This window comes from Halictus rubicundus, chromosome 10, assembly GCF_050948215.1.
Source record: "Halictus rubicundus isolate RS-2024b chromosome 10, iyHalRubi1_principal, whole genome shotgun sequence".
NCBI classification, from domain to species: domain Eukaryota; kingdom Metazoa; phylum Arthropoda; class Insecta; order Hymenoptera; family Halictidae; genus Halictus; species Halictus rubicundus.
The window spans coordinates 6,270,879-6,298,194 of NC_135158.1; the positions used below are offsets into that span (position 1 = coordinate 6,270,879).

General features: G+C 31.4%; 8 protein-coding genes and 1 long non-coding RNA gene across 23 annotated transcripts; 4 read left to right on the plus strand and 5 right to left on the minus strand.

Annotated features, from left to right (window-relative positions):
- Nucleotides 1-314: 314 nt before the first annotated feature.
- LOC143357715 (uncharacterized) lies at nt 315-3,388 on the plus strand. 6 transcript variants are annotated; one of them, XM_076794276.1, is made up of 4 exons: nt 315-837; nt 920-1,705; nt 2,027-2,170; nt 2,236-3,388. In XM_076794276.1, the coding sequence occupies exons 2-4, from the start codon at nt 1,352-1,354 to the stop codon at nt 2,308-2,310; spliced, it is 573 nt and encodes a 190-aa protein (XP_076650391.1). In that variant the 5' UTR covers nt 315-837; nt 920-1,351; the 3' UTR covers nt 2,311-3,388. The 6 variants fall into 6 exon arrangements, with proteins under 6 accessions (XP_076650391.1, XP_076650390.1, XP_076650392.1 ...); XM_076794275.1 differs by having other exon boundaries at nt 319-1,175; nt 1,335-1,705; XM_076794277.1 differs by having other exon boundaries at nt 319-1,699.
- Nucleotides 3,187-5,543, minus strand: D1 (D1 chromosomal protein). Of its 3 annotated transcripts, none has more exons than XM_076794283.1 (3): nt 5,240-5,543; nt 4,001-4,240; nt 3,187-3,918 (listed from the first exon to the last, which is right to left on the minus strand). In XM_076794283.1, exons 2-3 carry the CDS (start codon nt 4,220-4,222, stop codon nt 3,790-3,792), a joined length of 351 nt encoding a protein of 116 aa, XP_076650398.1. In that variant the 5' UTR covers nt 4,223-4,240; nt 5,240-5,543; the 3' UTR covers nt 3,187-3,789. The 3 variants fall into 3 exon arrangements, with proteins under 3 accessions (XP_076650398.1, XP_076650399.1, XP_076650400.1); XM_076794284.1 differs by lacking the exon at nt 5,240-5,543 and adding an exon at nt 4,582-4,851; XM_076794285.1 differs by lacking the exon at nt 5,240-5,543 and adding an exon at nt 4,503-4,525.
- A 528-nt stretch (nt 5,544-6,071) lies between these two features.
- Snf (U1 small nuclear ribonucleoprotein A snf) lies at nt 6,072-9,289 on the minus strand. 4 transcript variants are annotated; one of them, XM_076794274.1, is made up of 3 exons: nt 9,148-9,289; nt 7,765-8,006; nt 6,072-7,666 (listed from the first exon to the last, which is right to left on the minus strand). In XM_076794274.1, the coding sequence occupies exons 2-3, from the start codon at nt 7,999-8,001 to the stop codon at nt 7,208-7,210; spliced, it is 696 nt and encodes a 231-aa protein (XP_076650389.1). In that variant the 5' UTR covers nt 8,002-8,006; nt 9,148-9,289; the 3' UTR covers nt 6,072-7,207. The 4 variants fall into 4 exon arrangements, with proteins under 4 accessions (XP_076650389.1, XP_076650386.1, XP_076650387.1 ...); XM_076794271.1 differs by lacking the exon at nt 9,148-9,289 and adding an exon at nt 8,182-8,279; XM_076794272.1 differs by lacking the exon at nt 9,148-9,289 and adding an exon at nt 8,161-8,259.
- Nucleotides 8,238-9,370, plus strand: LOC143357624 (swi5-dependent recombination DNA repair protein 1 homolog). The gene is made up of 4 exons (XM_076794143.1): nt 8,238-8,328; nt 8,653-8,781; nt 8,867-9,071; nt 9,158-9,370. Exons 2-4 carry the CDS (start codon nt 8,657-8,659, stop codon nt 9,368-9,370), a joined length of 543 nt encoding a protein of 180 aa, XP_076650258.1. The 5' UTR covers nt 8,238-8,328; nt 8,653-8,656.
- A 20-nt stretch (nt 9,371-9,390) lies between these two features.
- Mrps18c (mitochondrial ribosomal protein S18C) lies at nt 9,391-11,452 on the minus strand. The gene is made up of 4 exons (XM_076794282.1): nt 11,106-11,452; nt 10,046-10,189; nt 9,705-9,912; nt 9,391-9,623 (listed from the first exon to the last, which is right to left on the minus strand). Exons 2-4 carry the CDS (start codon nt 10,181-10,183, stop codon nt 9,532-9,534), a joined length of 438 nt encoding a protein of 145 aa, XP_076650397.1. The 5' UTR covers nt 10,184-10,189; nt 11,106-11,452; the 3' UTR covers nt 9,391-9,531.
- Nucleotides 10,678-13,829, plus strand: Mpcp1 (Mitochondrial phosphate carrier protein 1). Its single transcript, XM_076794269.1, has 6 exons — nt 10,678-10,805; nt 10,877-11,025; nt 12,023-12,183; nt 12,268-12,504; nt 12,852-13,148; nt 13,236-13,829. The coding sequence occupies exons 2-6, from the start codon at nt 10,896-10,898 to the stop codon at nt 13,461-13,463; spliced, it is 1,053 nt and encodes a 350-aa protein (XP_076650384.1). The 5' UTR covers nt 10,678-10,805; nt 10,877-10,895; the 3' UTR covers nt 13,464-13,829.
- LOC143357708 (prestin) lies at nt 13,534-17,798 on the minus strand. Of its 3 annotated transcripts, none has more exons than XM_076794259.1 (11): nt 17,739-17,798; nt 17,081-17,233; nt 16,733-17,005; nt 16,326-16,504; nt 16,090-16,254; nt 15,903-16,007; nt 15,681-15,814; nt 15,444-15,606; nt 15,175-15,375; nt 14,856-15,104; nt 13,534-14,775 (listed from the first exon to the last, which is right to left on the minus strand). In XM_076794259.1, exons 2-11 carry the CDS (start codon nt 17,181-17,183, stop codon nt 14,338-14,340), a joined length of 2,010 nt encoding a protein of 669 aa, XP_076650374.1. In that variant the 5' UTR covers nt 17,184-17,233; nt 17,739-17,798; the 3' UTR covers nt 13,534-14,337. The 3 variants fall into 3 exon arrangements, with proteins under 3 accessions (XP_076650374.1, XP_076650373.1, XP_076650376.1); XM_076794258.1 differs by having other exon boundaries at nt 17,652-17,792; XM_076794261.1 differs by lacking the exons at nt 17,081-17,233; nt 17,739-17,798 and having other exon boundaries at nt 16,326-16,581; nt 16,733-16,869.
- LOC143357707 (uncharacterized) lies at nt 17,393-22,670 on the minus strand. Of its 3 annotated transcripts, none has more exons than XM_076794255.1 (8): nt 22,440-22,670; nt 21,847-21,995; nt 20,807-21,604; nt 20,483-20,686; nt 20,146-20,382; nt 19,623-19,873; nt 19,148-19,541; nt 17,393-18,937 (listed from the first exon to the last, which is right to left on the minus strand). In XM_076794255.1, the coding sequence occupies exons 3-8, from the start codon at nt 21,569-21,571 to the stop codon at nt 18,665-18,667; spliced, it is 2,124 nt and encodes a 707-aa protein (XP_076650370.1). In that variant the 5' UTR covers nt 21,572-21,604; nt 21,847-21,995; nt 22,440-22,670; the 3' UTR covers nt 17,393-18,664. The 3 variants fall into 3 exon arrangements, with proteins under 3 accessions (XP_076650370.1, XP_076650371.1, XP_076650372.1); XM_076794256.1 differs by having other exon boundaries at nt 21,791-21,995; XM_076794257.1 differs by lacking the exon at nt 21,847-21,995.
- A 203-nt stretch (nt 22,671-22,873) lies between these two features.
- Nucleotides 22,874-27,006, plus strand: LOC143358063 (uncharacterized). The gene is made up of 2 exons (XR_013082920.1): nt 22,874-23,727; nt 23,984-27,006. It is a non-coding gene; the product is annotated as an uncharacterized LOC143358063 (long non-coding RNA).
- Nucleotides 27,007-27,316: the final 310 nt, after the last annotated feature.

The window sequence follows — 27,316 nt, forward strand, 5'->3', positions numbered from 1 at the left end:
GTTTATATGTACATCTTATTAAAAAACGTCTCCGTAAGAATCAGTTACCTCAATATGTTTTATTTGAACTGTATAACAAAATTTAAATGATCATCTTTGAGAATTTTAAAATACAAAATAATTCACAAGTATATTATTCAAAGTATGTCTTTATTTTCAAAATTATATAATTTTGTGTTATACATTTTTATTTTACATAGAATCTAAATTCTATACAGCATATCTAAGTACGTAGTTTGTCTGCCGTAAATATAATTATTGTGCATATATAAATTCACCTATTTCAAACAGCATAGTAAGACGGGAAGCGTATGTATATATATATATATAATGACGTTGACAATTGACTAATAGCATGTGGCAAATGCATGATACAGATGTTAAAACAAATTTAATTGAATGATATTAATCATTTTGCCTCCACTAATATCGCGATAGCGACGAAAGATGTTAAAATCGATACAACGAAAAAAATATCTCGATGAGACATCGATAAATAGTCTGTTTCGGTTGAGGAACGGTTCGATAGTTGTTACCTGCATTTCGCGTCGAGTACGTCCATAGAGAAGCGCAATGCGTTATTTAAAGAAATGAAATGTTAATCTGGACGAGAGAACATTGTCTGCATTTCATTTGTGAGAAGTATGAACGTGATTTCTCGAAACGAACTATGATTTACTACACGTAATGTTTATACAATGGAATAGTTCATTTCGTTGATACCTATTCATACATAGATCAAGAGACGAGAACATGTAAATGAATTTATCAAATATTTGGTAGTTTACCGTAAGGAACCGATAGATTCGTTCACTGGGTAAACGAAAATTGAGAAAGGTCTTGGAAAGAAGCGCACAGAAATAAAATCACGATACATTCTCGACAATGTGAAATTCTTATCGTATTTTCCCATTGATAGTGTACCATGGAAATTTATCAAGATGCGAATAGTTATCTGTTCGTTCACGTATCCAATCCAGCAAACGTGTTTTCAATCGCGTTCGATTTCTCTTTTACGATTCTAGATATGTGATAAATTGACACGTATATTATGAATATTCCGAGCATGGAATGAGAAATAGTGTTTCACATGACAATCCATTAATGCATCGTTAATCAGAGCATTTGACGTTATGCTTTTTGCACATTATGTTCACTGATTTTGCTAGATCAAGGTAAACAAATCACAAGTAAATCAGTAAAGAGACACATAGTATAATTTCCAAAAATTCAATTTTTATAGCATATAAGCAACATAAATTAACGACAAACTTTGTTTTATTCTCTCTCTCTCTCTCTGTCTGAAATCATGTTTTTTGTATAACTAAATATAGTTATCTAATTACTAACGATGAACGACATGAATGTAACAAGCATCGCAAGTACTGTAACATCCGTGACGCTACTTGATAGCGTCAGAAATTATACCACCGCTATGGAGAATAATGGTTCCGATGAATCATCTGAACCATACTTGTATTCTACTGAGGAGAATGGCAATAATCAACAACTATGGAATATTTCTAAATCTACAACATCATTGCCTAATAATACTATAGTTTCTTTCGAAACTTCAAGCACCAGTATATATGTGTCCACAACTACAGAAGCTTTCGACGAATTTGGCCCACCGGAAGGAATAGAATACATTTTCGTACCACTGGGTGTAGTGGTCTTTGTTATTGTATTATCAGCTGTGGTATGGGTAGCGATATCACTTTTGTACTTAACTCATAATCTTTCTCTGACTTTCATTTACAGAAACAAAAAGCATAAAATAAAAGTAACGATCAGATTATAATACTTGGATAAACATTTATCCATGTTTCTACATTAGGTATTTTGACAGTTCTGTAGTGTAGTCTGTGTTTGTTGATCAGTTTGTATTACTTTATTCAAGTTATGTTAATCCATAATATTTTTTCTTTGAAGAAAGATTAAGTTCTTTTGTTAGTGAAATTTTGTTTTACACTTTCCTAACATTCAGTACGCTATATACTTCTAATAACATAGCATACTTTTAAAGGTGATAATTATATCAAGAAAGAGAAAATTAGAACGCTTAAGGCACAGACTTATGCCAATGTATAATTTTGATCCTGGTGAAGAAGAAGAAGATGACTGGGAAACTGAATTATTAGAAGAGTGTTACAATAATCATCAAAGACGTGTATGTGTTTTATATATATGTATATATTGCTTCTCGACTAAGTCATTTTCGAATGCTATTAGTAGAAACGATATATTTTACAGCAAGGATACCAGTCTATGGACACAGAGGAAAATGCTGAACTCTTTGGAAATCATTGATGAATACAAAAATAGTCCTTTAAAATCTTTGTACTCTCTATAATTCGACATAGATTAAAAATTAATAGTATTTATTAGATTTATATATTTACTTAATGTTTTAAAAGGTTGTATAAAATGGTTGTATCTATTGGGATCCGAGCGAAAAATTGAAATTCACAAATTTTATATTCAGCAAGACTTTCCAGATCATATTTGAATATTGGAGTATTAACTTTTAACCATAAAGTCATAATGCGATAGCATAATTTACTTCTTATCTTGTGATGTGACAACAACCATAAAATAAATTTATACTTAACGAAACGATTTCATAATAGACAAATATGAAGAGAAAAAGAATGACTGATACTTTCTTTTTATCATTAGTGCTTATTGTATGCTGTTTATAACAGTTTTTTTTTATAAATGTAAAACTTTTACTATATACTAAAACATTATTTATTTATATTTTTTTTCATATCCTTTCCTATGATAATAGAGTAGTGTGATAAAACTTTCAACATCGTATTACGATAGAACAAGATATTTTAGCTGTGTTAAATAATAGAGAGATCTGAAAATAAAAGTAAAATAATTAGATAATGTATATAGAAAGGCAATAAGTACTCCTTCAAGGATTGTTTTCCAATCCGGTTTCATTTGCGATAAAAAAAAACGTTATTTTAGAATGAAATTAAAATAGTGTTTAATTATGAAGGATTATTTATTGTTTATAGAGTAGACAGATTATGTAGTATAAACAAGTAAAACTTTAATCATACTTTTTAAGATACTTAGGATATCTTTTCGAAGCTGTAATCTAATTACAAAAATCGGAGTTATAACTTTCATCTAACTTATAAAGTGTGTAGTGAAAAACAAAATACATGTATACAATACAAGAGTTAAGAGAGTCACTCTACAAGTTTATTTACTTTAATACAAATTTGACATTCACACATATGCTTGCCTCAAGAACATTGTTAATGTTCACATATTCAAGTTTAATTAAAATGGTTTAATTTAATTTTTGCGTCTGATATAGTCGAAATTCTTGACTGTATCTCAATTCTTACAGTATTAAGTCTGTTAAAAACTTCAGTTTTAAAAATTATGATACGCGAATAGAGAAGACAATAAATTTCGTCACGTAACATAAAAAAATATATTCTCTCACTAATTAAAAGTCAGTTCATGAGAAGTTGGAGAAACGTTGAAGTAGTTTTTAAGTTGTAACGTTTAAAATATGATAATTAGATTAATGACAGACAATCACAAATGCTTTTACAAAAGAAAGCTTGATACACATTCTTAACGCAAGTTTTATGTGCATTTTTCTTATTTTCCAAGAATAAAATTGTCATAAATTAACTATTTTTCTTACTATTCCGTTTTGCAGATTATGATGTAAAAAGCAAACATAAAAACTTTAAATTTATCAGCTTCCCAAAAACATTCAAAGAATAAGACTGATACATTGAAATTGTTGTTTTATATTCAGTTTTCTTCTTCTTCCTCCTCCTCCTCTTCTTGCTCATCTTCTTCTTCGCCAGTGCTTTCTGGTTTCTCTTCTTTCTTTTTTGGCCTACCACGACCTCTTCCCGAAGGGACTTTGGGAGATCCTTGCTGGAAGTTTCAAAATATTTTATGATATAGCAAGCTGAATTAATACGAAAAATGATAATGAAAAAGATCAATTAACATGTACCTTTTTTTTGTGAGAGCCTTTTGGTCGTCCTCTAGCCTTTTTAACAGGAGTAGGGGATGCATCATCCTCATTATCAGATTTTGCTGCACGCATTGCATTATTTTTGTCTAACGCAGGTCTCCCTCTCTTCTTCGGCTCCTTAACAGCATTTTTATCTGTTTTCGATGGCCTGCCTCTTTTCTTCTTTTGTTCCTCGACCACAGATGAATTTTCATCTGACATGTTTACTGCCTTTTATCACTGTACAAAAAAGAAACTCTTTTTTTAGAATGCAATATTAACAATGACTATGTAATATCTTCGAAATTATTAATTAAAAAAACCATATAAACTGAACACAAAAATAATATGATTATGGATTTTTAAGACGCAGAAAATTAATATGTACGAATAAAAACACAAAATATATCGTGTGGTTATCGATCTTCCAACTGTCTGGTAAAACCATTCAGGTCCATTTCTCAATAATAATTCGACAACAGCGAGATAAAAAAACACCTACAATTCATTGAAAATTCGTGGAACAGAATTGAAAATATATCTAGTTCAATAGAATTCAAGAGATTACGCGCCCAACGTACGTATTTGTATTTAGTGTTGTTAAATGTAGATAACCGGCTATCTAATTGTCGATCGAACCACAATAATCATGCAAAGATAATTACACCTAGCACTGAATTAATATTTTAACGTAAACAAAAATAACAGAATTACTCCCTACGAAATAATAGAATCCGGTACAAAATTGTTTATAATTTATTCGGATTATTCGCAAAAATAAGAATGTTTTCTGAAATTTCCGCGCCCGCCATTTTCAAAAATATTAACCTACTCCTTATTACCCCAGTATCCGCCGAAATAATCACAAAATAAAGGCGTATAATTATAGAAATTGATAAGTATTTTTGATAATATTTCTATACGAGACAATAATAATACGAGGGAGTGACGATGTTAAAGCCAAATGTGAAAGCATCAGTTAGCTGCTAAGGACGCCATAATCGACAAATCATGGCAACGCCAGAGCTGTGGTTAGCGTCCATCAGCGACCCATTTGGCATCTAGTAAGCAAACGAATAAATATCTCTGTAAGTAATGGTCTGTTTGAGCCGTAATTTTCGCCCAAAAATTGCAAAAAATATCACCTAAAATATATTCCACATTCCATTCGAATCGACGATGAAGTTCAACCAATAAAGAAAGTATTTACAGCGGAGAAAGACATTGGTAAACGCTCACCTCAAATTTCCCGTGTGTATGGAGACAAAGGCCACCGTTGAGCCGGCGTGCGTGTCGTGACGTGAGAAAACCGGCCTCACGCCTCTTCCGATGTATCAAAATATCCTCTATTTATCTCTGGACACGATCAGCTCGATCTCTTTCCTTCTAATGTCCCTTTTAATATTGTCCCGCGCGTTTTGCGTTCGGACCTGCACTCCCTCAGTAATCCGTAAGCAACGACTCGTATACAATACACTGCGCGAATAGTGAAACGCGACTGATCCAAGATCCAACAGAGACGATGCACTGTAGTCCAATTTGCCTACTGCCCCCAGAAACACTCCCACTCCCCATACAACGCGCCAACTGATTCCCGCCAAAATGTCATGATGCTACACAGAAAATTATATATTTGTTAGAAAATTAGTAGCAATTATTGTTAATGTCGTTCATGACCCCTAAGTGTACGAAAAATTTTTTTCGTCAAAAATACAATAAAAAATTTTTTATAATGGATTGATATTCCCAAGCTCGGGGGTTAGTAATTTGGCGAAGAAGCAGCTAAAACAGTGTATGCAAGTATTGCTGGAAGGTTTCATTTTTAGCTCCGGTTCAGTGAGAGAGAATGCCGAGATGATTTTGAGATACTATAGAAAGTGTGAAGCAACAAAAAAAATAAAATTTATGGATATATAAATACGTAGTTTTCAATTTATCAAGATATTTGCTAATTTCTATCTACAGAATTTATTTGAAATTACTTTCCAGGAAACAAGATCCAGCAAATATTTAATTGATTTAAATATTTTGTCCATACGAGACAGTTGTTGCTGCAAATTGATATACTTAAAGGCTGCATGTATAGAACATTAAATTGTATTTATTATCAGTAAAAACCAAATTATATTTATTATTAACAAAATTTCGTTTATACAGTCTTTATATTTTTAATTTTCATTTATTATAAAGTATTATCTAACCATTTATATCCGCCAATTTGGATACATGTTTTTCAGTATGAATCAACGGCTTGAAAATAATTATAATATCGTTTGTAAAAGGAAAGACATTTTCTGGAAATTTATTCGGCGAAGAATTGGTACACAATAATAAAGGATTATATTTTATGATAAAATCCTTTTTTTTGTATTTATTTTAGAAAATTATTATTTAAATTTCATTTTGATTCTTTCCCTCGAAAACAAAATAAAATCGTAGCTATCTGGAGGCTTTAGATGCCACTGTAATGGCGGACATATTGAATTAATTTCGTATTGTTGCTCTGGACCAATAACGTAGTTGCTGGACCAATAACATAAGATCTTTAGTTTTCAGAATAATACATATTGTTTCAACAATATTTGTTACTAAATATTTTTGTCAAAATAATTTGTTTTAATAAAACACAATGAACGGTAAGCAACCCGTGTCTATTTGAAAGGGTCGTGAATAATTAAATCTTTCTTTTTGTGAAAGTACGAATAATCTACTTTTTATGTAATATGTATTACAATTGTAACAATTTGTTTTTCAGCTTATAAAAAATATGTAATATGGTTTTATAAGTATTGTAACTATATTTAATGTCAATACACTATAATGAATAAACATGTTTGAAAATATCTGTGCGAGTTATAAATTATCATTATAATTGCTATTTTATAATAGAAATTTTTGTACTCTTCACATTTAATTATTTTATAATTAAATAAAAAATAGTCCCACATAATGGATGTATTTCTGAAAAATGTTATATATCTTTTAATTTCTATTTACAGTGTGTAGTTTTTTATGTATACATTACATAAAATTTTGTACATGTAATGATCTTGAATGTATATGGTATGTTTGAAATTTATGCTTCTAAAATCTTCATTCATGATTAAAATTACGCATTGCATACATTTCTAAATACTTCAGTTACAACACACACACATTTGTTCATTCCTTAATAACATTTCCATATTAACTATGACATCATGTGGTTTACTTCTTTGCAAAAGAAATTTTCATTGCATGAGAAGGTGTGATTTTGAAACCTTGAAGAGCATCTTTCGCAGCTCCTGACTGAACTTCATTTTCGAACTCAACGAATGCAATATCGTGCCTGTTCGGTACCAGACGTACTTCTTTGAAACCAGGAAACTGGTTGAATAACATGGATAACATCATTTCACTAGTCTCATCTGGTAAGTTTGTGAGGAACAGAATTTGATTTGGCGGTTGCTCTGGTACAGCGGTATTAACTAAACCTGGATGCTGTGGCACACCAGCATGATAACCAATTTGTTGAGAATGTTTAGCCTGTTCTTTGGCTCGCTTCTTTGCACGTTTAGCTTCTTCATCAGCTGCAGGTACAATACGTTTTGGCTTCTTAGGTCGTTCAGCATAAGTGCCTTTCATTTTTGCAATTATATCACTGTCAGTTTTAGCATATTGTATCCTCTAAAATAGAAATAGTTATAATAAATGTAATTGTCATACTGTATAGATAATATTGTTAATTAACTATAAAACTGAATCAATAGTTAGTTAATATTTACCATTGGTTTATCATAAAATGGGAATCCTTGCATTGACCTCAATGCATTTGTGGCACTAGCAATTTCCTTAAAAATAACGAACGCCTGTCCACGCATTTTGAGTGTTTTTAAAGCTACAATATCTAATATTTGTCCGAACTGAGAGAAAATTGCGTACAAGGATTTCTTGAGTTCATCCTTTTTTATTTTCTCATTCAAGTTATTAATGTAGATCGTATTATTCGGTCTAATATCCATCGCCACTGAAAAATGAGAGGTAGTTTAATACAATTGTAAATATTTTACCAAGGTTAAGAATAAAAAATTCTAATATTGATAAATCAGTAGGACGAGTATTATTATGTGAACACAATGTAATATATTATAAATATAACAGATAAGTCAAAAGTATAATACTTAGACGATTATTAACAATACTTTTTGTTTACTGTAACAATTATGCTTAATCGGCGTCACTACTGTTTAGAGGTTAGGGTACATATAAGTACAACAACGAGTTGCCACATGCGTACTCTATGTAGTAGATTGGAAACTTGATGTTAAAAACTTTCCTATTAATTATATGTAAATACAAATTTATTTAATTTTATATATTTAAATGTAAAATGTTTATGTTTTTTTAAGCATATGTAAATAATTGTTGAAGTGTTATTGCAGTTTTATAACTTTCATGTAAATAATGACATATAACAATATATGTACTTGCAACTATGTATGTATGTGCATATTTACAAATTTATGAAAATATGTTTCATTTATAGAAAAGGATGCAATATTCAAGTTTTATAAAATTGAAACACGTTTCTTTTTACATTTTTATATTTATTTTACATAAATATTAAGTTATCATACTAAATTTTATTTTCATTGATGCTTTATTATTTTCAGAAGTATGAGTAGCAAACCATTCAGAAATAGTAAAGGTGTAAATAAACCATATCGTTCCCCATTTAGCACCCCTAGAAACAAAAGTACTGGATATATTGCAGATACTCCAGAATCAAACAGCTCTGAATCGTAAGTAACAATACATTGAGTTATGCATTCATGAAAAGTACTTTTATTTACATGAATTATTTTCTATTTCATAATTGCAAAGTAGGAGAGTTTCTGTGTCTAAAAAATTACTTTTCCAAACACCTCCTACCAAAAAATTACGATTAACCGAAGAAGTAACTGAAGATCAAAGAAACACCGAACAAAGTAAAAAGTTATGTCAGAATGATGTAGAATTATTAAAAAAGCGGATACGAGAGAAGCAAGAATCTATTAATAAGTTAAAAACGACATTATTATATAAAAAAAAGGTAAAACAGACGTTAATTAATACGTTAATATGTTATACATTACACTTGTGTTATTCATTACTTAACTGAATGCTACCTGTTTGAAGAACAATGCTGACGATTTACGAAATAGTATAAAGAAGTGGACAGAAGTTTGCCAAACTGTTCTCAGTGACTATCAAGCTGATTTAAAGAAAAGAAGTGAACAATCAGTGAGCATAATGGATATCTTATCTTCGTTTGGTATAGACCCTAAATTAGTTCATTTTTCTCCTGATGATGATACATTCTATGATGAAGAACCAACATTAAACATTTAATGAAAAAAAATATGAACATATTTAATACTATTACCTAAATTTATTTATGATATATGTACATACTTCCCAATAAATTCACTAAACAGAAAATTATATTACAAAATTCATAGACAATGTCACATTATGAAAGAATAAGATTATTACCATAATATATTTTAGATTTAATAAGGATGTGGCTTGATCGGTTGATTTGGATTAAATAGTGGTGGATCGTTCACATATCTTGGTTCTTTTGTCATAAATCCCATTAAACCTGGAAGGTAAAAAGCATTAAGAATCATGATCAAAATATCCAAACTAATGGCTAAATGATATACTAAAGACATAAACGTGCCAGCTTGTTGTGCCTTCTCAATTTCCTCTTCCACCCTCTTTTGCTTATGATCGCATAATCTGGTTATATGTTTCCCATAAATTCTGCCCGTATGACGGCTTTGAAATTGGGACAACAAACGTACATTCTTATAATCTGGATCTATCTTCAATTTACACAGAATACATAACTTTTTCTCTTTTTTAAATGGATTCTCAGTAATCGATGGCTATAAAGAAATTGCACAGTATTAACATAATTTATTTTAACAGCAACTAAATGATAAATAAAAATGTTTCCTTATTTATTAAAGAACACAACGAAACATTTTTATTTTATTGTAGTTTACAATGAAATATTACCAAGTCTCCATCAGTTGTTATGTCTGTTGTTTTATTAATAGAAATCTGTGCCTCGGTACTTTTATTACGGCACAAAAATATCGAAAATCTGTTTGTAACATGTCTTAAAGTTGGAACATTGATAAATGTTGAAATCATTTTACACTGTTAAAAACGTGCAAATGAAAAACAAGCATGTACATGTGTATACTCAGTGCCACAACTGGCCACAACAGAGTCATAGAAAACAATGTGAACAGACACGTAATTTTAAATACTAACTATATCTACGTAATAGTCACTTACAGAAACATAATTACGAATATTTTTTATTTTTTTACATTATTACTTTTTATTTTCAAAATGCTGTACCTTTTTTATTATATATTGCAACTGATTGTAAACGCGAGAAAAGACCAGAACTTTCAGCTAGTAACTTTCAATTGCCACAGTATCTACATATTTATGTACATAGGTACGTAGAATGTGCAACCAATTTGTTTAGTGGTGTACAATAGTTACAGTAAATGTACGTTTATGCGTTATCCACTTCATAAATACGTAAATATATTAAAAATCACTTGTCGATGCTAGGGAAACGTCGAAATTCTATCCTAATTCATAGCCACCTAGTGGCAGAGAAAATCGGTGCTGCCCGAATACTTTCGACATCCTATCTATAAAGTACTAATCAATGGGTTGTGCCGCTAAACGAATTCCATTATTGAAGTCTCTGCCACTCTTTTCCCACAACGCGGAGGCGAGAGTCGAGTCCCAGAAGGTTTCGTAGCTAATAGTTTAAACTAATATAATTATTGCACAGAAATTCTTACTTTCTGGTGGTGTGCATAGGTGAAGTGACAGAGACAAGATGTGGCCCTCAATACTGGACGTAGCCAAAACGAACTTGTTCGTGACAGCTAAATGTCAGGGACAGAACGATATTTCACAGCCACTGGTTAAGAACCGCAATATTGCGCTGGCATCCGCTAATACTGGCGGTGAGTAGTTTGCAAATAATTTTCACATAAATCATACTATGAAACGTCATTCATGATTAAGTATGAATTAATTGTCTCACCTTAACTGTGCATGTCAAAAGATCATTCTCGTCGACACCTGCTTATTGCAAGCAAATGTAACGATCGTTAGATAAATCAATATCTTTTCAAGCATTGTTTGAGTCACATGAATGTTATTACATAATCTAAAATATCATTTGCACATATTACGTTCGGAATGTTGCAAATATGAAGTTTTAATCAATTAACCAATCCAAGAAATCGCGAACGCTCGTATTAGACAAATATATAAAAATATACGAAAGATTTATCATTTTAATGCAGTCAAATTATGTAACGAATGTATATTTCACCGCATGGCAAGTTGTATAGTTATAAATTCATACATTTCTATTTACGACTTTTTTCGATGTTTTGCGACCCCTAGAGGATATATATTTTTAATAACTGGCGAAATTCGTGTTATAAATGAACAAGGGAAATTGCGAAATTGTCTTTATGTAACTCGGCGAACAATTTTGTGATATTCGGTATCTGTCCGCTTACGAAGGGTTGCATAAGGGCAGCCATTTTGTCGAAAATACGCGTGTGAATGTCGTCCTTGTAGCCTTGGTTGACATTCGATTAAAAATAATAGTGTATTGGTACAGTGGCCGCGACCGAGAAACCAATTAAAAATATCCCGGTGTACTTGGACGGTTTATTATTGGATAATGGCAAGGTGGCACGGTCATTCGTGCTAATTTTGATACTTTGCCAAATTTCAATGCCGCACGTTGCTTAGAAGTAACAGCTGATCAATGGAAGTCCTTTTTATCGATTAATTCGCTGGGATGTCATATTTCGTTTAAATTAGTAAAATTATGTGAATCACATCCGTTCGAATATTATATTCAATGTAATTTTCTAATAATTGCAGTTAATAATTAAGAATACTATAAGAGCTACAATAAATTCTTTTTTTTTTTTAATGTAGATAGCTGTGAATTTGGATCAAACAAATATTTTATGCTATGTGGTTTGGGTGGTATTTTGTCATGCGGTATTACTCACACCATGGTTACACCTTTGGATTTGGTGAAGTGCCGAATTCAAGTGGACCCTGCAAAATACAAGTCAGTCTTCAATGGATTCAGGGTAAGTGATCAGTTATTTCTAATAACAATATTGTGCAGATATTGTGCACAACAAAGAATATTTTTACTGTATGTTTTTGATTAGGTGACATTGGCTGAGGATGGTACTCGTGGTTTGGTAAGAGGATGGGCTCCAACATTCTTCGGCTATTCTACTCAAGGAATGTTTAAATTTGGTCTTTACGAAGTCTTCAAAGTATATTATTCGGCCCTTGCTGGAGAGGAACTGTCTTACGAGTACAGAACAACTTTATACCTAGTTTCTTCAGCATCTGCGGAGTTCTTTGCTGACATTGGTCTTGCTCCGCTTGAAGCTGCTAAAGTAATTATTAATTATTTTGCGCCACTTACACATACGAATAACTTTCTTAACGTTTTTGAAAAGAGAGAACAGTTAGATCGATACTGTCCCTGTTACAATTTCAAAAAATTAACAGATACTACTCTTGTATTATCTATGCATTCCTGTGACTACTCCTACATCCAAAACAAGACAGAATTGTTCTTTTGTTTCTCCACACTGTTCCTACCGATCCTCATCTTTGCCTCATCATGTCCAATATCATACATGTTGTAAGTTTCCTCGAACAACTATTAATTCAGAGATTATCAAGTAAATTGTAGACTGTAAGACTTCTACTATACACTGCATGTCTCTTATTTACACAGGTCAGAATCCAAACCATGCCTGGCTATGCAAGTACTTTGAGAGAAGCATTCCCCAAGATGTACTCCGAAGAAGGTCTTGGTGGCTTCTACAAAGGGCTGGTACCTTTGTGGCTTCGTCAAATTCCATATACAATGATGAAGTTTGCTTGTTTCGAGCGTACGGTTGAGCTTTTGTACAAATATGTAGTACCCAAACCAAGATTAGAGTGCACCAAAGGTGAACAGTTGATTGTCACCTTCGCAGCTGGTTACATTGCTGGTGTATTCTGTGCTGTTGTATCGCATCCTGCCGATTCTGTAAGTGTATTTCTTATGTGACTAGAATTTAACTTTTAAAATAATTAATACACTGATACAATGTTTTTACGAATTTTGTTAATACAGGTCGTGTCGAAGTTAAATCAAGAGAAGGGAGCAACAGCAGGAGATGTTCTGAGAAAACTTGGTTTTGCTGGAGTATGGAAGGGTCTTGGTCCTAGGATTGTCATGATTGGTACATTGACAGCAGCACAATGGTTTATTTACGATGCTGTGAAAGTGTGGCTCCGTATGCCACGCCCACCACCACCAGAGATGCCCGAATCTCTTAAGAAAAAGTATGGTGTTGCTTAATTGTCATATACCGTCGATATTTTTAATCGAATTGAGAAGCAATTACAGTTAGAGAGAAAAACAGACATAGCTAAATTACGTAACTTCCTCACAATGCATTGTCGAACAATGTTTTGCCATACAATTTGAGTATTTATTCTGTAATACAAACAACAGTGCAGGCCCCACTGCCTTGAAACTAGAAGTATTGTGCTGCAGCCGTGAATCGTGTTACTTCACTGTCAGTTGTTTGATTGTAAAGGAAGTAACACACTTAAGAAAAAAAAAATTAAATAGTGACAGTGAGTTACCTGATGTAACCAGAAACTGTTACTGTGTACATAGAGTGATCACTGTAAATAAATAATCTGTGATTGCTCGACAAAATTGCTTCATTTCTTCTCGCATACCTAGACCACAACAAGATAAAACAGTTACTGGTTTATAGTTTAATCTTTAATTTATTGAAGTCTTTGGAGTATATTCCATGCATATAATAATTTTTGTACAATTTTCATACAAGTATGAATATATATAAAAATATAATGTACATATATATCGGCAATATCACAAGTTACAAGGTAGGTAAAAGTAAGTAACAAGTAAGTACAAGTACGAAAGTATAGATTCGGTTCTGGAATTGTATAGATTGAAATATCAATCTCCATTTTTGTACATACAATGATATACAACAAATAACAATTTGTTCTATGTCAATTGTTCGCAAATATGAACATTTCATTCTACATTTTACTATATATTCAAAGTTTGTTGTTTTAATACTATCCCCGTAAGTATCATTAAATTAATAACAGTATCACATAAACAAGAAAAACAAATATATTTATAGAAACATTTGCACCATTGACAAAATAAGTACAGCAACGGGCGTATACTATTTTGAGTAATTTTGTTTTTCTAAATACATTTTAGCGTCTTGTATCGTTGCAAAAATCTTGAATGTAAGTTTGCCGTGCAAATACAAGTCACATTTTTTAATAGTTTCGAAAATAGGGATCGTGCAATTTACCAGATAAAAATGTACATCGATCTGATCGAATGCTTTTATAATCGTGTGCAACATGAATACGCCGCTGGAGTCAATATAACTTAAGGCACCCATATCCATGATTATACAACGTAATTCCTGTTTGTCCTCTAAGTCATGTGTGTCTACGTAAATCCCATTTTCTCTTAATTTCTGTCTATGATCTATGACTTTCTGTGGATTTACTCCAACTATTCTGTACAATTCTGATTTAAAATAGTTGCAGTTCGCAAAGTTTAGAGTACCGCAATACTGAAAAATTTTCAGTCCAGGAATTTCTATCGCCTGAAAATTATACAAAAAATTAATGGAAATTATAATAGCTACACATTGATTATACAAAATTAATTATGAAAAAGACATACTGATTTATATCGACTTATATCTAAATATAAATCTGTGTTTGGTATATGCCCCAGCAAACAAGTGTAAGGCCTGACACTTTGCAATAAAATAATTCCAAGCGACATCATAATCCCAAAAAGTAGGCCAATGTCAATGTTTACTATTACAACCATGAGGAAAGTAACGATCCAGATCGTTGCATCGCATTTATTCAACTTCCAGAATTTTGCCAGCTGACTGGCTTGCTGAAACATTCCTTTCAAAGCCACCTACGAATGAAAATAAATTTATAAAAAAATGATTTATAAAATAGCTGAAAAAAACTATTTGTATACTTACAACAATAATAGATGCTAGAACACATCGTGGCAAAGGTTCAAAGAATGGACCAATCCATAAAAGAATAATCAGTAATATTAAACAAGATACAATGCTGGCTATTTGTGTTCGGCCACCAACTGTTTGTTGAATTAAAGATCTACTTAACGATGCAGATACTGGCATACATGAGAAAAATGATCCAAAAATATTACTTAAGCCCTATAACAATATTTGGAAATTAAACAGATAACAGATAAGATAAAGGGAAAACAAAAGTAATACCTTACCATTGCAAGGAGCTCTTGATTTGAATTAATTTTGTAATTAAGCTTCTGTGCAAATATCAAAGCCATTGATATGGTTATGGTATAAGATACCATTGTTATAGCAATACAATCTATAGCTACAAGGTGTAGTAATTCAAATGTTGGTACCTCGGGGGCTGGAAGTCTGTCACACGTTTAAATTTATATAATAAGAATATTTATATTCATACAAAATTAGTAAATAAAACAATTACGTACCCTAATGGAATATTACCTACATCTTGAATGTTATACTTTTCAAATAAACAAAAATATTTTGAAATTAAAGTTCCACTTACAACTGCAATCAATTCAATCGGTATTGGAAAGCTACATTTTTTATTTGCCCATGGCTTATATAAAAAAATTAAAAGTTATAATTATTTCTATATGTTTACAATAACAAATTATGATAGGATCTAAATATGTAAATGATAATACCTTTAAAAATTCATTGTTACATACAAGAATAATAATCGTTATTAATGACATCATTACAGCACTTAAATTTGTATTCTTTATTTCTTTAAATATGCTTATCAATGTCTGAAATTAATTTTTTTAAATTAATTTATCATTGTTAATATGGTTTGATCGCAATGAATTTGTTTTAATGCTACATATTTACTAAAAGGAGTTTGAAGTATCCTTTGTGTTTTGGAATTTTTATACCTAGCAAATCTTTAAATTGGGATACCAAAACATAAACAGCTGCACCAGTTGTAAAACTATTCACTAGAGGTTCGCTAAGCAACGTGCTTATAATCCCCAAATGAAATATATACATTGTAATCTGAAAAAAGAAATAGAAAAGTAGTTACTAATTTTAAAATTTGATATGGTAAAATGTTTATGAAGCGTTACCTGATATATTCCAACCATCAGTGTAACAGCCGTTGCTACCTGCATGGGTGTAAATGCATATGAAACGTCGCCAGGATGGGTGGCCAACAATTCCGTACCATTCGCACTTATAATATCATGTGGTTTAGAGTAAGTCATCACAGTTTTCCCAGTCATCAAGGAAACCACAGCAAAAGTTCCTGATGGGTGCCAATAATGTTTCATTGTTCTAGCTTGACTAATAAGTTCTTATTAAAAGGAACTATGTGTAACTCTTCTGTAATAGAAGTAGTATTTTACTGAATGCACAAATGCCTAGGTATGGTACACAAAAAAGTAAATACTCATACTGTTTGTAACAAAGTCAAAATTTTTTTATCAAATCAAATTCTATTATCGAAATCATAATAAAAATGTTTTTCCCATACCCATCGACACATGTCTGGATGTGCCAAAGAAGAAGTACACTAGAACAGGGAAAAATGCCATGTATATTCCAACTATGGCTGGAACGTTTGCCAAAAGTGCATAGGCCATGCCCTGAGGTATATGCATAATCGCCACAGTCAAACCAGAAATTATATCAGATGTTATGGAGTCTTTCCACTGATAAGTTCTCAACCAACTTATTGCTGGGATCATAGATATCACACATTTTTTCCAATTTTTAGACTTGAAGGCATTTATTGTATCTTCCACAACTGTAAGCACCGATTCCATAAAATGATTTTTCGTGTAGATTTATATACGTATAAGAATATTATATTTTTATATACCTGACATATGAGGTTTCTCATAATGATAATCCTCGTTTAAAGTTTCCTGCTCGTAGATAGGTCTCTCCAAATGTATTTGCAATAACGCATCATGTTTTTCCATGTTGTCAGCAATTTAAATGAAATGAGGTCGATTAATTTATTAATGCTTATCTGTAACAAATAAACATTTTTAATATATATAGTTCACTATGATGAAATGTATCAAACTAAAATTAAGAATAATACAAAACGAAATACATATAGTTAAACTTATGGTACGCAAATAATTGAAAACACTAGCGGGATATAAAAAATTAAAATCTCTGTATTCTCGAAATAAAAATTTTATTACGTAAGACGCGGAAATACATTTTTTCCAATATATATTGTACAAAATGTGACTGCGAGACTCTTCAAGTTATTATAAAATATGACTTACTCCTCTATTAGATTATTACCACCGCTATTATTAATATTTAAAAAATAACTTGAAATAGTTGTTTATAAAAATAAATTAAAAAATTAACCTTAAAGTAATTCTTAAAATATTGTTTCAATAACTTCGTTTAATGCTAGGCATCTTTGTTACCTCGTTTCTGTCGATGTCGTTTTGTATTATTACTACTCGTTACTAGTAATTTAAAAAAAAAAAGGAATTTTTTAAAGGAACTTATACTTTAGAAGAGATACAAAGTCACGCGTTTTCATTTCATTGTGAAATACTGATACAACAAACTTCATAACGTGAGAGGGGTGTATATATACACACGCACACATTCACGACATATTATCTTATTTACATTTGTCATGTGACATAGATATATGTTGCAACAATGAAACATACTGGCAACAGTTGGTATATCCGGCTACTTGCAATTAAAGAAATCAATATCGCTCAAGAAGTAGAAATAGATGCTCATAGGTAGTATACGTAGTACTCGGTATTTTGTTATTTGATCAGATTTTCGTTTAATAGCTCCTTATAGTAACACAAACACAGAGATGTAAAAAACAATGTATTCAAGCGCCACATATTTTTATACAAATTTACGTAAACAAAAACTTGATTTGTAAACTCATCGTTTTGACAAATATTTTACAAATACTTACCCACAGTACATCATTTTTATTATACAAGAAGTACAATATAACGTGTATATGTATGTTAGAACGTTTCTAGTAATAGGTATATCTACAATTTAAAATCCTAATGCACAATGAAAATTAATTTTGTATTTGTAAATACATATATTATCTAAAAAAAAATATATATATCAAAAAGACGTATATATATATACATACATATATACACATGTACATATGTCTTTTTGATATACATATATGATCTTTTATAAGTATATTTGTAAATTTTTGTAAAGATACATAGGTGAACATCTTACGGAGATTACATTGCTCATATCTTTATTAAATTAAATGCACATCTATTGTCACTATAGAAATAAAATCATATAGAAACATCACTACGTTGCGCGCAGTACTTCTAGTACTTTTTCTCCCACTCTCTCTTTGTTCTTCCACTTTGAGGTGTCTGGTCTTATCATGATTTTTTCAAATAATATATTATCCGTTAGGAAATACGAATCAAGCCGCTTCATCATTACTTTCGCTAAGCATTCGTGTGTGTTGGTAACTACGTTTTGTACCATATCCGCCCGAGTGTTGAGTTTCGTACATTTTCCGATTTTCCAGGTAACGTCGGTAATTATTTTCTCGTTTTCTCCGTTGCTCTTCTGCCTGTTGTCTTAATTTTTCTGGGTTCATGTGCGTGGTCACCATGTGTCTCGTTAACGAACTCATAAATTTATACGTAATGCCGCACACATCGCACGAGAGTATCTCCTCGTTAGCTCCTTGCTGCAGTGAACAATTATAAAAATACTTATTAACGTTAACGTTCGCGTATACGAAAGAATGTATTTAAGAATGAACAACGAGTTTCAGTAATTTCAAAGTGATGCGTACAAATTGCAGAAAATATGAGAAATAGTAAAATCTTTGAAACCTTCTCTCTTACACCGAGACACGAAGAATTTAACGACTGAAGATCTTATTGATCATACGTACTTGTTGATGTACCATCATATGTCTCTGCAAATTGTTCAATCGGCTGAACTCTCGGCCACAAACCTCACAGTCAAATTTCTTATCCGGATCATGATACTTTTTATGGAGACTCAGATCAGTCGCATGCGAGAATGTCTTATGACATACGTCGCATGTATGGGTCCACTGATCGGCAGCCAAATGTGACTGTTCGTGTTTAACCAGACTAGCTTTCTCTATGAAACGGCGACCACAGTAAATGCACGGCAGTGGTCGTGACTGTGAATTATGGAGCGTCAAGTGACGACGCAAAGCGGTCGACGTCGGGAAATTTTTATGACACTCGAGACATAGAAACGGTCGGTCACCCGTATGAGTCTTCCTATGACGGGCCAATGAATTTTGATCCGGATACCTGTATACAAAAATCAGCTAATCGTTCTTTGAAATACTAAAATGAACATCCTGCAGATTACATAATTTATAAGAAAATCACCTCTTAGGGCAAAGATCGCACGGAAAGTTTCTAGTGGTAATATCTTCCTCGCGTGCGTGTTTCAATCTATTGTGCCGAAGTAATTGGAAAGATGTTTTGAAACTTTTGTTACAAATATCGCACTTCAAATTATCTGTTGTAGGAATAATAACTTGTGTCCGTTTTTGACCGTGTTCATCTTCGGATATTATCAAGGATATCGTCACCGTGTTATCCTCATTGTCGAGATCAGCTGCAGAAAGCACGGAACTCTAAAAAAAGAAAGGGAAGAGGTAGTACAGTACTAGAGGTATGCGAGAACCCGAAAATGTCGGGTCGAAACGGGTTCTCGAATAATACCAGGATTCCCGAGAATTTTCAGGATACTAAGAATATTCGCGATCATTTGGGATTACTCTCGGGAATAATATTCGAGACTATTTGAGATCATTCTCGAAAATCCCGAAAATTCTGTAAGAGTACAAATCGAAATAGGAAAATTTCGTATGGATATAAAATTTGATCGAAAAACGATTGATAATACCTGTTTGTTACTATGAGGAGATTTTATTTCAGCCTCTGGAATAGAATAAGGTTCCTCTTCTTCCACTCGTCTGGCATTTTCTTGAGATTTGGCTTGCATTTCTTTATTCTCATGATCATCGTTATTTTCTGCAATAGCATAATGTCCATCTTCAGTTAAATATACTGGCTGCAACACTCCAGCATCATCCTTGAAATATAATTGACCGTCCTCGTCTTCGTGTAAAAATATTTGCTCCTAGGAATGAATTGGATAGTTTAGTTAGTATGTTCCAGTAGTACGAAATGTTTGTACATACTACGAGAGAATATGAATTTCTCATTTCAAAGAGCATTACTTGAGAATCATCTTTTTCTTGAGGTTGACTGGTATCTATGTTATCTGTTTCCCATACTTGTTCATCCTGTTCCACAGGTACAGTGTCATATGTGTACTGTTCATTCTCGTCCACAGCCTGAGCTACGTACAAAGTATTTATATTATCTCCTTCATAATAAATTGTTCCTTGGACTGGGATAGTATTCTCATCAAGTTGCTCCATCTGAAAACAACGATCTTGTCATTACATATACAGTATACAGTCTTAAGAATTTAAACTGTGTGTGCCATCAACTATGTAATTGACTGTAATAGTAACTATGAAAATAATATTGATACTCACTTTAATGAAATGAGGATCAGAAAGTTTGTCAGACTGCAATGGTTGCACAGAATTTTGCTTCTTTGTACCAAGGACAGTATACAATAAATTGTTTTCGACATTCTTTACGATTTCGTGACTTACGCTACTATCAACATTTTCTTCATTATTTACATTTTTATAATCTTGAGCTAGCTTAGACTTTTCTGTCCTATCTATAGATTCTATACTATCTCTAGATTCTGATCTATTCGTTTGTAAAGGAAAATTAATTGTTTGATTATTTACAGATTTTATTTCTTCATGCAATTCTGTGCAATGGCTTGTAGCATCCGAATTTTGTTCATATTCCTCTTCCTCTTCCATATCTTCATCCTGCCAATCTTCGTCTACATCGTACGCTATTACCTGTTTATTATTATTTTTCTGTGACTCTTCCTTTTTCCCGCTTTCCTCTATATTATCACTTTCTTCATACGCATAAACTTCCATTTCTGAAGTTCTGTCGTATTGATCATTTTGCACTTTTTCTATACATTTCTCGCTGTCTTCATCATTTATTTTTGTCGTCTCCACAAAGCAATCATCTTGCAAAGACTCTTCCTCTTCCACTTCCTCTATTATTTCTATAATTTCTTCTATTTCCGCGTCTGCGGAATCCACTGTAGCCTCAGATTCAACTACCATATTTTCCTCCATTATGGCATGTTTTAATACTTTTACTTTTATCATATTTTTATCATTGCTGGTATCTATAGTATCCAATATTTCATGGGACATTTCCATGGTAGTTTCAGAATTAATGACCGAGAAATGGTTCTTGAAAAGATAAAATACATTTCATTTAGTTCTATTGTACGACTTACTTGATTAGTATATAATTTGTTAAAACCCGAATTTGCATTTAGTATTGGGACAAGGGACTATTATGTAAAAGAGAAAGAATAATAACAACACAATATAACTAATAATAGTCACTAATATTTATATTTGCAAAGTATTTACCCTTCAGACTCAAAATAATTTAAACATTCAATCCATATTTTGAAAAAGGTAGAAACTTTTGCAAGGAATGTATCAACAGTCTGGTACTATAGGTGTTACATTCACTACAAAAATATATTTCCTTTCTGCTCGTTCATTTCTGCATGCATGAGAAGTTTGTGCATATGCGTGTAACAATAGCAGAAAAGTAAATAGTTCAGTAATCCTACAAGCAAATAAATCAGGATTAACGAAACATTAAGCAACAGAATGAAAAGTTTATTGCGCCACGATCGTTCTGCAAGTTGCTTAGTTTCCTTTTTAAATTGATTTATACGAGCGTATGAGGGTTCTTCACCGTGCGTGACTCACGCACGTATTCTTTCTAGGCAAAACATTCATTGAATTTGTGTAGTTGCTTCGTAGGAACGATTCGTACTTAAAGAAAGATGTTTGGAAAGGTTCCCAGGGGGTATTCGTATTTTATATGTGACAAGAGTACGCGGTTCACCAGTCGGTACGAAAATGCCTTGCATTTATCAACGGATAGCAAAATGGCTACAAAACGGCAACGATTATCTCCTTGAAAAGGTACATGCTAACGTGCGAAAACTCGAGATGCCTCTGGCCAATGAACGAATAAACATGTGCACGATTTGATTTACTGTACCTGATTTGAATTGTTGAAATGTGTAAGCGACGATGGAAAAAATTGTTTTTACTCGGTCGATACGCGCCAATATAATATCTGTCTCTATACTTCCCCCAGTAAGCAAGTGACGCCACCTTAAGCATTGCACAGCTGCATCTTTATCGTCACTAAATTAGGTTGCGACCACTACATTCGTAAATGGAACGGTTCGACGCCACGACACCATGCATGTATTTTCATTGGTCGAGGAGTCTCCGCACCAATTACCGATCAAACTGTATTAACAATACAAAAGTTTCAACGTTTTGTTATAATAATAAATCATACCAAATATAATAAATCGCGAAAGCATGTCATATTTTGTTACAGATTAATTTGAATATTTATGTTTACGCGTTCAATCTTTTGAACAAGCTTGAAATTTTGAAAACAATATATATATATTATTTTATTGTTTATTTACTCATATAACTTACTTTATGTTCAATAATATGTAAAATGAAAAGATAACTTCTTTAAATAGAATTTCATCACTCCATTTTCTCTTATAGAATAACCTTATGTTCTGAAATGGGACGTAGCATATTTTGTACAAAAGTTATATGGATTACATAGCGAATTATTTATTAAAACGACTATTAATTTATTTTATTGTCTAATATATCTAATCAATTTTTATTTACATTTTTAATCAAAGTCGCAGTAATCATATTTCTGCCTTTTCCAACACTTTATAATACTACACCTTATAAAAATGCGTCTTTCCATAATATTTATGTAATAAATAATAAAATTGAGTCCCTTGTATCAATTGTGTTCTATTCATAGACTTCAGATTTATTAAATAGTCATTGTGAATTAGCGTGGTAGTAACCATATCTTTACTGCGATTTTAATAACAATCACAGATTAGCGGAGCGTCATCAAAACGTTAATTACCGTGTTATGTGTGTGTGAAACGCAAAAAAATAATAGTAATTTCACAGTGCAATTTGTAAGTTTAACAAATCGTATACGTGTTATTGATTATTGTTGCACGAGAGTGTTATACTGTTCGCTAAAACACATTATTGTACAGGTTATTACATTTATTATCGACAAAAATGTGGATTTATATCCTTGCAATTTTCTCTACGTTCGATTTTGCGGCGGCATCAACCGGTTTTGATTTCGGCGATACTTTAGCTTTAATTCTCGGATTAATTATCGGCATTATTGGATTCTTTGCTTGCATGGGTGCCCATGCAAGACGTCGAAATGATCTACAACGGATATGATTGCAAACTATTCCGGAATTTGTCCCGTAGTAAGTATATCATTACTAATTAATTTATTCTGAAATGCATATAGCCATTTAATTGATTTATAACTTTTGTAGATACATAATTTTTGTACACAGTGTTGCAAAATTCTTTGTAAAGATAATATCTCTCTTTTTAAGTAACAATATATAGATTTATTTAAATTTATGAATTATTAAGTGTCTGGGTTTCAAACAACTAATTAATCCATCAAAATTATTTTATGTGCTTTTTTAGTAACTTGTTTTATTTAACTTACAGGATATCTGACGAATATAAAATTAAGGAAGAAAATGCTTCGCTTCAAACTTTTTGAATATTAATCGTACAATATTTTTATAAACTTATTAAAAAAATAACAAGTGTCGATATAATGATAATTTGTATAAACGTAAAGTATATTATTAAGAAATCATACGATATTTTTATGTAACTATAATATCATAGTATAACATACTTGTTAAATGAAGTATAAATAAACACGATAATGGAAGATAATTAATAGAGGAAGAAATATTTGTGATTGCTTCATTTTTTCTATAGTTTAATATGTATATTTAATTGAACTTACACAAAGGGTTTTTGAATCATTTTTTGTATTTTTATATGTTAAAAAATAATTATGTAACATAAAAAGTATCAATGAAGATACAGCAATGATTACACCAATTAAGAAGTTGTATGTTCTTGTCTACATAATATATTCATAAATTTTCACAAATATACAATGCGTTTAATTAACATCATAAGCTATACTTCAATGTAATTATTTCTCCAGTAAGGAATGGAAGAATATTATTCTGAGCACAATCGCTTAAATCATTCCAAGTGTCTTTGCATTAATTGACTAAAATTCTGATGAAGTTCTGCGGTATAATGAAATTTGTATCTGCCTTTATTAATTATTAATTCCTTTCTGTATAAGTAAAGGATTCAAATTAAATTTCAAGTTGATCTGCAATTTGTTGAACATTCATGTATCTTTTTATCTAATCAGTCTTTATAAAACTTGTTATAGAATCCCACGCAACATAGCTTTTACATAATTCTTAAAGCATCTATGAACTTATATACTAGTTAGCACGGGAAAAGCTCTTTGATTATTTTTCTCTAAACAGTGTTCGTATTTTTCAATTTTATTACAAGCAAGATAATTAAATATTAATATACAAGGAATTTAAGAACCCAAGTGAATACTTTTTCTTATAAAAATTACACACATTACTTTTTGGTCTTTAATTATTGAATTTCCATCTTTTCTTTTTTACTGTAGAGAGTGTCATTTCTGAAAAGTATAATCTATCGGTAAATTTAATAATTTTTGTTTTTAAGATTGGATTTTGCATTCTTTACATTCGAGCACAAAAGAGCAAAAGATTTGGTACAATTTAAGAAAAATCAAAGAAAACTCATAGTCTCAAGTGAGAATATTCTGCTAGCCATTTGCGTTTTTTTAAATATCATGTAATGTATTCTTAAGCTTAAAGTAGTATACTTATATAATACATACAATATATATAAATCAACAAATTGTCTGTCTTGATCAATACATATATACATATACATATATACAATTATAAAAAAATGATATATATGTATATATATAGATATAATTATAGATTGCATTAATTATGTGAATTTATGAAATAAATTAAATAATTTTAATAAATTAGCTCATAAAATTCTAATCCATCAATATGCACGAAGATGTGTGTGAATTTTAAAATGTAGCAAAATATCTTTCACTTGTCTCTTTTGTCATATTTTCTGAAAAATATATTGTAATACCTAAGTTTGAATGTAGTTAAGTTCAATTCCATCAAGTTAGATGCCATATTGGTAGAAAAGAATTATGATGAATTCGTATTGAATTGCCCTTGCAGATGCAACAGTGTCTTTTAGTATTCTTTGGTAAAACAATAAAAAAGGTTTTACAAAAAAATTACTCCAATTATTCCAATTGTCGTAATACTGGATGCAGTTGAAACCATATTGTACAAAATATGTATTCGGAAGGAAACAATTCATTGCGATATTATTTAATGAAATATTTACCCTATTGTCTGTTCATTTCATTTATAATCAACGAATAAAGTTGAAATAGACTTAAACAAAAATAAAAAAAAGCAAACAAAAATGTCATTTTTACCAAACTATATCACTGTAAAAAGATTACATTAAACTCAGTTTATTTTAAAAAGTTTTAAAATAGTCAGGTTTTATTTACGATCGAACATAGAAACTGCATTCTTTGTTCAAAAGCGAATCCACCTAACAGTAAATGAACATATGTACATTAAGTATTACAAGTTACGTATTCTCTTTGAGTATTATCTAATAAATTTATTTAAAAGTAACCGTATAAGATTAATTGCAATGTATTTCTGGGAGAAATACGTACAATTATCTATTATAATGTTTCGTTCAACAGCCACATGAATTTATTACTAGGTGGATCATGTTATATATATTTTGCCTTTCAAGATAAAAGAAGCAAAAACGATTCGAAACGCAATAGTAAAATTAATAGTATGTTGAATGCGTGGAAAGTAAGTGGTGCATGAATAGAACTGATAGAAATTTATGAAGCTCGGTATGACCTGTGTATAGTAGTTGTAGAGGAGATCGCCGGAACAGATTCATGTTTAGTTCAGAAAGAATAGTCTTCGATAACCATAATACTGACAATAATAAATTCATGTAAGAAGCAGTAGTAACTCGCAACATTAAAAGCGGCGCGAACTGCACGTATTTTGAACGAAATAAAGATAACATCATAATCATCGATAAACAGTGGTAATATTTGTAGTTATACAAACAAGCTATTCTTAACTATATTGCAAAATGCAATATGCGATAGCATAGATGAAAAGTCAGAATGTTTCTTGGCTGGTGATCCAAGCGTTATATTATCTTCCCTTTTGATATTTCGTTTTTGAAAACGTGTTACGAATTCGATACCTACATCACGTTCCTATTGAGCTTTCTTTTTACTTCCTTTTTTCTCTAATTGGATTCACAATACCTAGGATCGATTATCATTAAATTCTTTTTTTTTCTTTCTTCTTTAGATATGATCTTAATCATTCGAAACGAAAGGGTTGAACAACCAATTTTCTAGAAATGAAAATTCGAAAGGAATGGATTGTGCCACGTGTCTCTCCGAAACTGATTTTCCAAACGAAATGCGCCAATTTAAAAGCGAAACAACACGGTACTTCCGTTAAATTAAGTATGTGACAATAAAAAATGTCGATAATGGAGCCTAAAAAAAAAAAAGAAAATAGTAGTCGATATAATATTAGACAAGATACATGGGACTGCTAACTAGTAACACATGACTTTTTTGTTTTAATAGAAGTAGGTAAAATCGCTAGAAATACATTAAAGCATAACAGTGACTATATTAATCATATTTCTTCTCTGCCTGACTCCTGCACAGTCACATACATGCACACATGAACATACACTCTCTCTTTCTCCGAAGCATCCAGTATACATTAACAGTTATACATATACATCGAGCAGAATGGCGGCGACACGCCATTTCGATCGTTAAGACTAGCTGAGGCCTGTACTAATGTGAACTGTGCC

Coding starts and splice junctions, on each gene's coding strand:
- LOC143357707 (XM_076794257.1), bottom strand. CDS start 21,571: ATGGAAATGTCCCATGAAATATTGGATACTATAGATACCAGCAATGAT. Junction 19,874..20,145: donor CTCCTCATAGTAACAAACAG/GTATTATCAATC, acceptor TTCTTTTTTTAG/AGTTCCGTGCTTTCTGCAGC. Junction 19,542..19,622: donor TGCGATCTTTGCCCTAAGAG/GTGATTTTCTTA, acceptor TTTTGTATACAG/GTATCCGGATCAAAATTCAT.
- Mpcp1 (XM_076794269.1), top strand. CDS start 10,896: ATGTGGCCCTCAATACTGGACGTAGCCAAAACGAACTTGTTCGTGACA. Junction 12,184..12,267: donor CAGTCTTCAATGGATTCAGG/GTAAGTGATCAG, acceptor GTTTTTGATTAG/GTGACATTGGCTGAGGATGG. Junction 12,505..12,851: donor CTCCGCTTGAAGCTGCTAAA/GTAATTATTAAT, acceptor TTATTTACACAG/GTCAGAATCCAAACCATGCC.
- Mrps18c (XM_076794282.1), bottom strand. CDS start 10,183: ATGATTTCAACATTTATCAATGTTCCAACTTTAAGACATGTTACAAAC. Junction 9,913..10,045: donor TAACAACTGATGGAGACTTG/GTAATATTTCAT, acceptor ATTTCTTTATAG/CCATCGATTACTGAGAATCC. Junction 9,624..9,704: donor TGAGAAGGCACAACAAGCTG/GCACGTTTATGT, acceptor TTTACCTTCCAG/GTTTAATGGGATTTATGACA.
- D1 (XM_076794283.1), bottom strand. CDS start 4,222: ATGTCAGATGAAAATTCATCTGTGGTCGAGGAACAAAAGAAGAAAAGA. Junction 3,919..4,000: donor AAGGCTCTCACAAAAAAAAG/GTACATGTTAAT, acceptor TGAAACTTCCAG/CAAGGATCTCCCAAAGTCCC.
- Snf (XM_076794271.1), bottom strand. Junction 7,667..7,764: donor CATTTTATGATAAACCAATG/GTAAATATTAAC, acceptor TTTCTATTTTAG/AGGATACAATATGCTAAAAC.
- LOC143357624 (XM_076794143.1), top strand. CDS start 8,657: ATGAGTAGCAAACCATTCAGAAATAGTAAAGGTGTAAATAAACCATAT. Junction 8,782..8,866: donor GAATCAAACAGCTCTGAATC/GTAAGTAACAAT, acceptor ATTGCAAAGTAG/GAGAGTTTCTGTGTCTAAAA. Junction 9,072..9,157: donor CATTATTATATAAAAAAAAG/GTAAAACAGACG, acceptor ACCTGTTTGAAG/AACAATGCTGACGATTTACG.
- LOC143357715 (XM_076794276.1), top strand. CDS start 1,352: ATGAACGACATGAATGTAACAAGCATCGCAAGTACTGTAACATCCGTG. Junction 1,706..2,026: donor TATTATCAGCTGTGGTATGG/GTAGCGATATCA, acceptor ATACTTTTAAAG/GTGATAATTATATCAAGAAA. Junction 2,171..2,235: donor ACAATAATCATCAAAGACGT/GTATGTGTTTTA, acceptor TGCTATTAGTAG/AAACGATATATTTTACAGCA.
- LOC143357708 (XM_076794259.1), bottom strand. CDS start 17,183: ATGGAAAAACATGATGCGTTATTGCAAATACATTTGGAGAGACCTATC. Junction 15,376..15,443: donor ATCAAGAGCTCCTTGCAATG/GTAAGGTATTAC, acceptor ATATTGTTATAG/GGCTTAAGTAATATTTTTGG. Junction 14,776..14,855: donor ATATAAGTCGATATAAATCA/GTATGTCTTTTT, acceptor TATAATTTTCAG/GCGATAGAAATTCCTGGACT.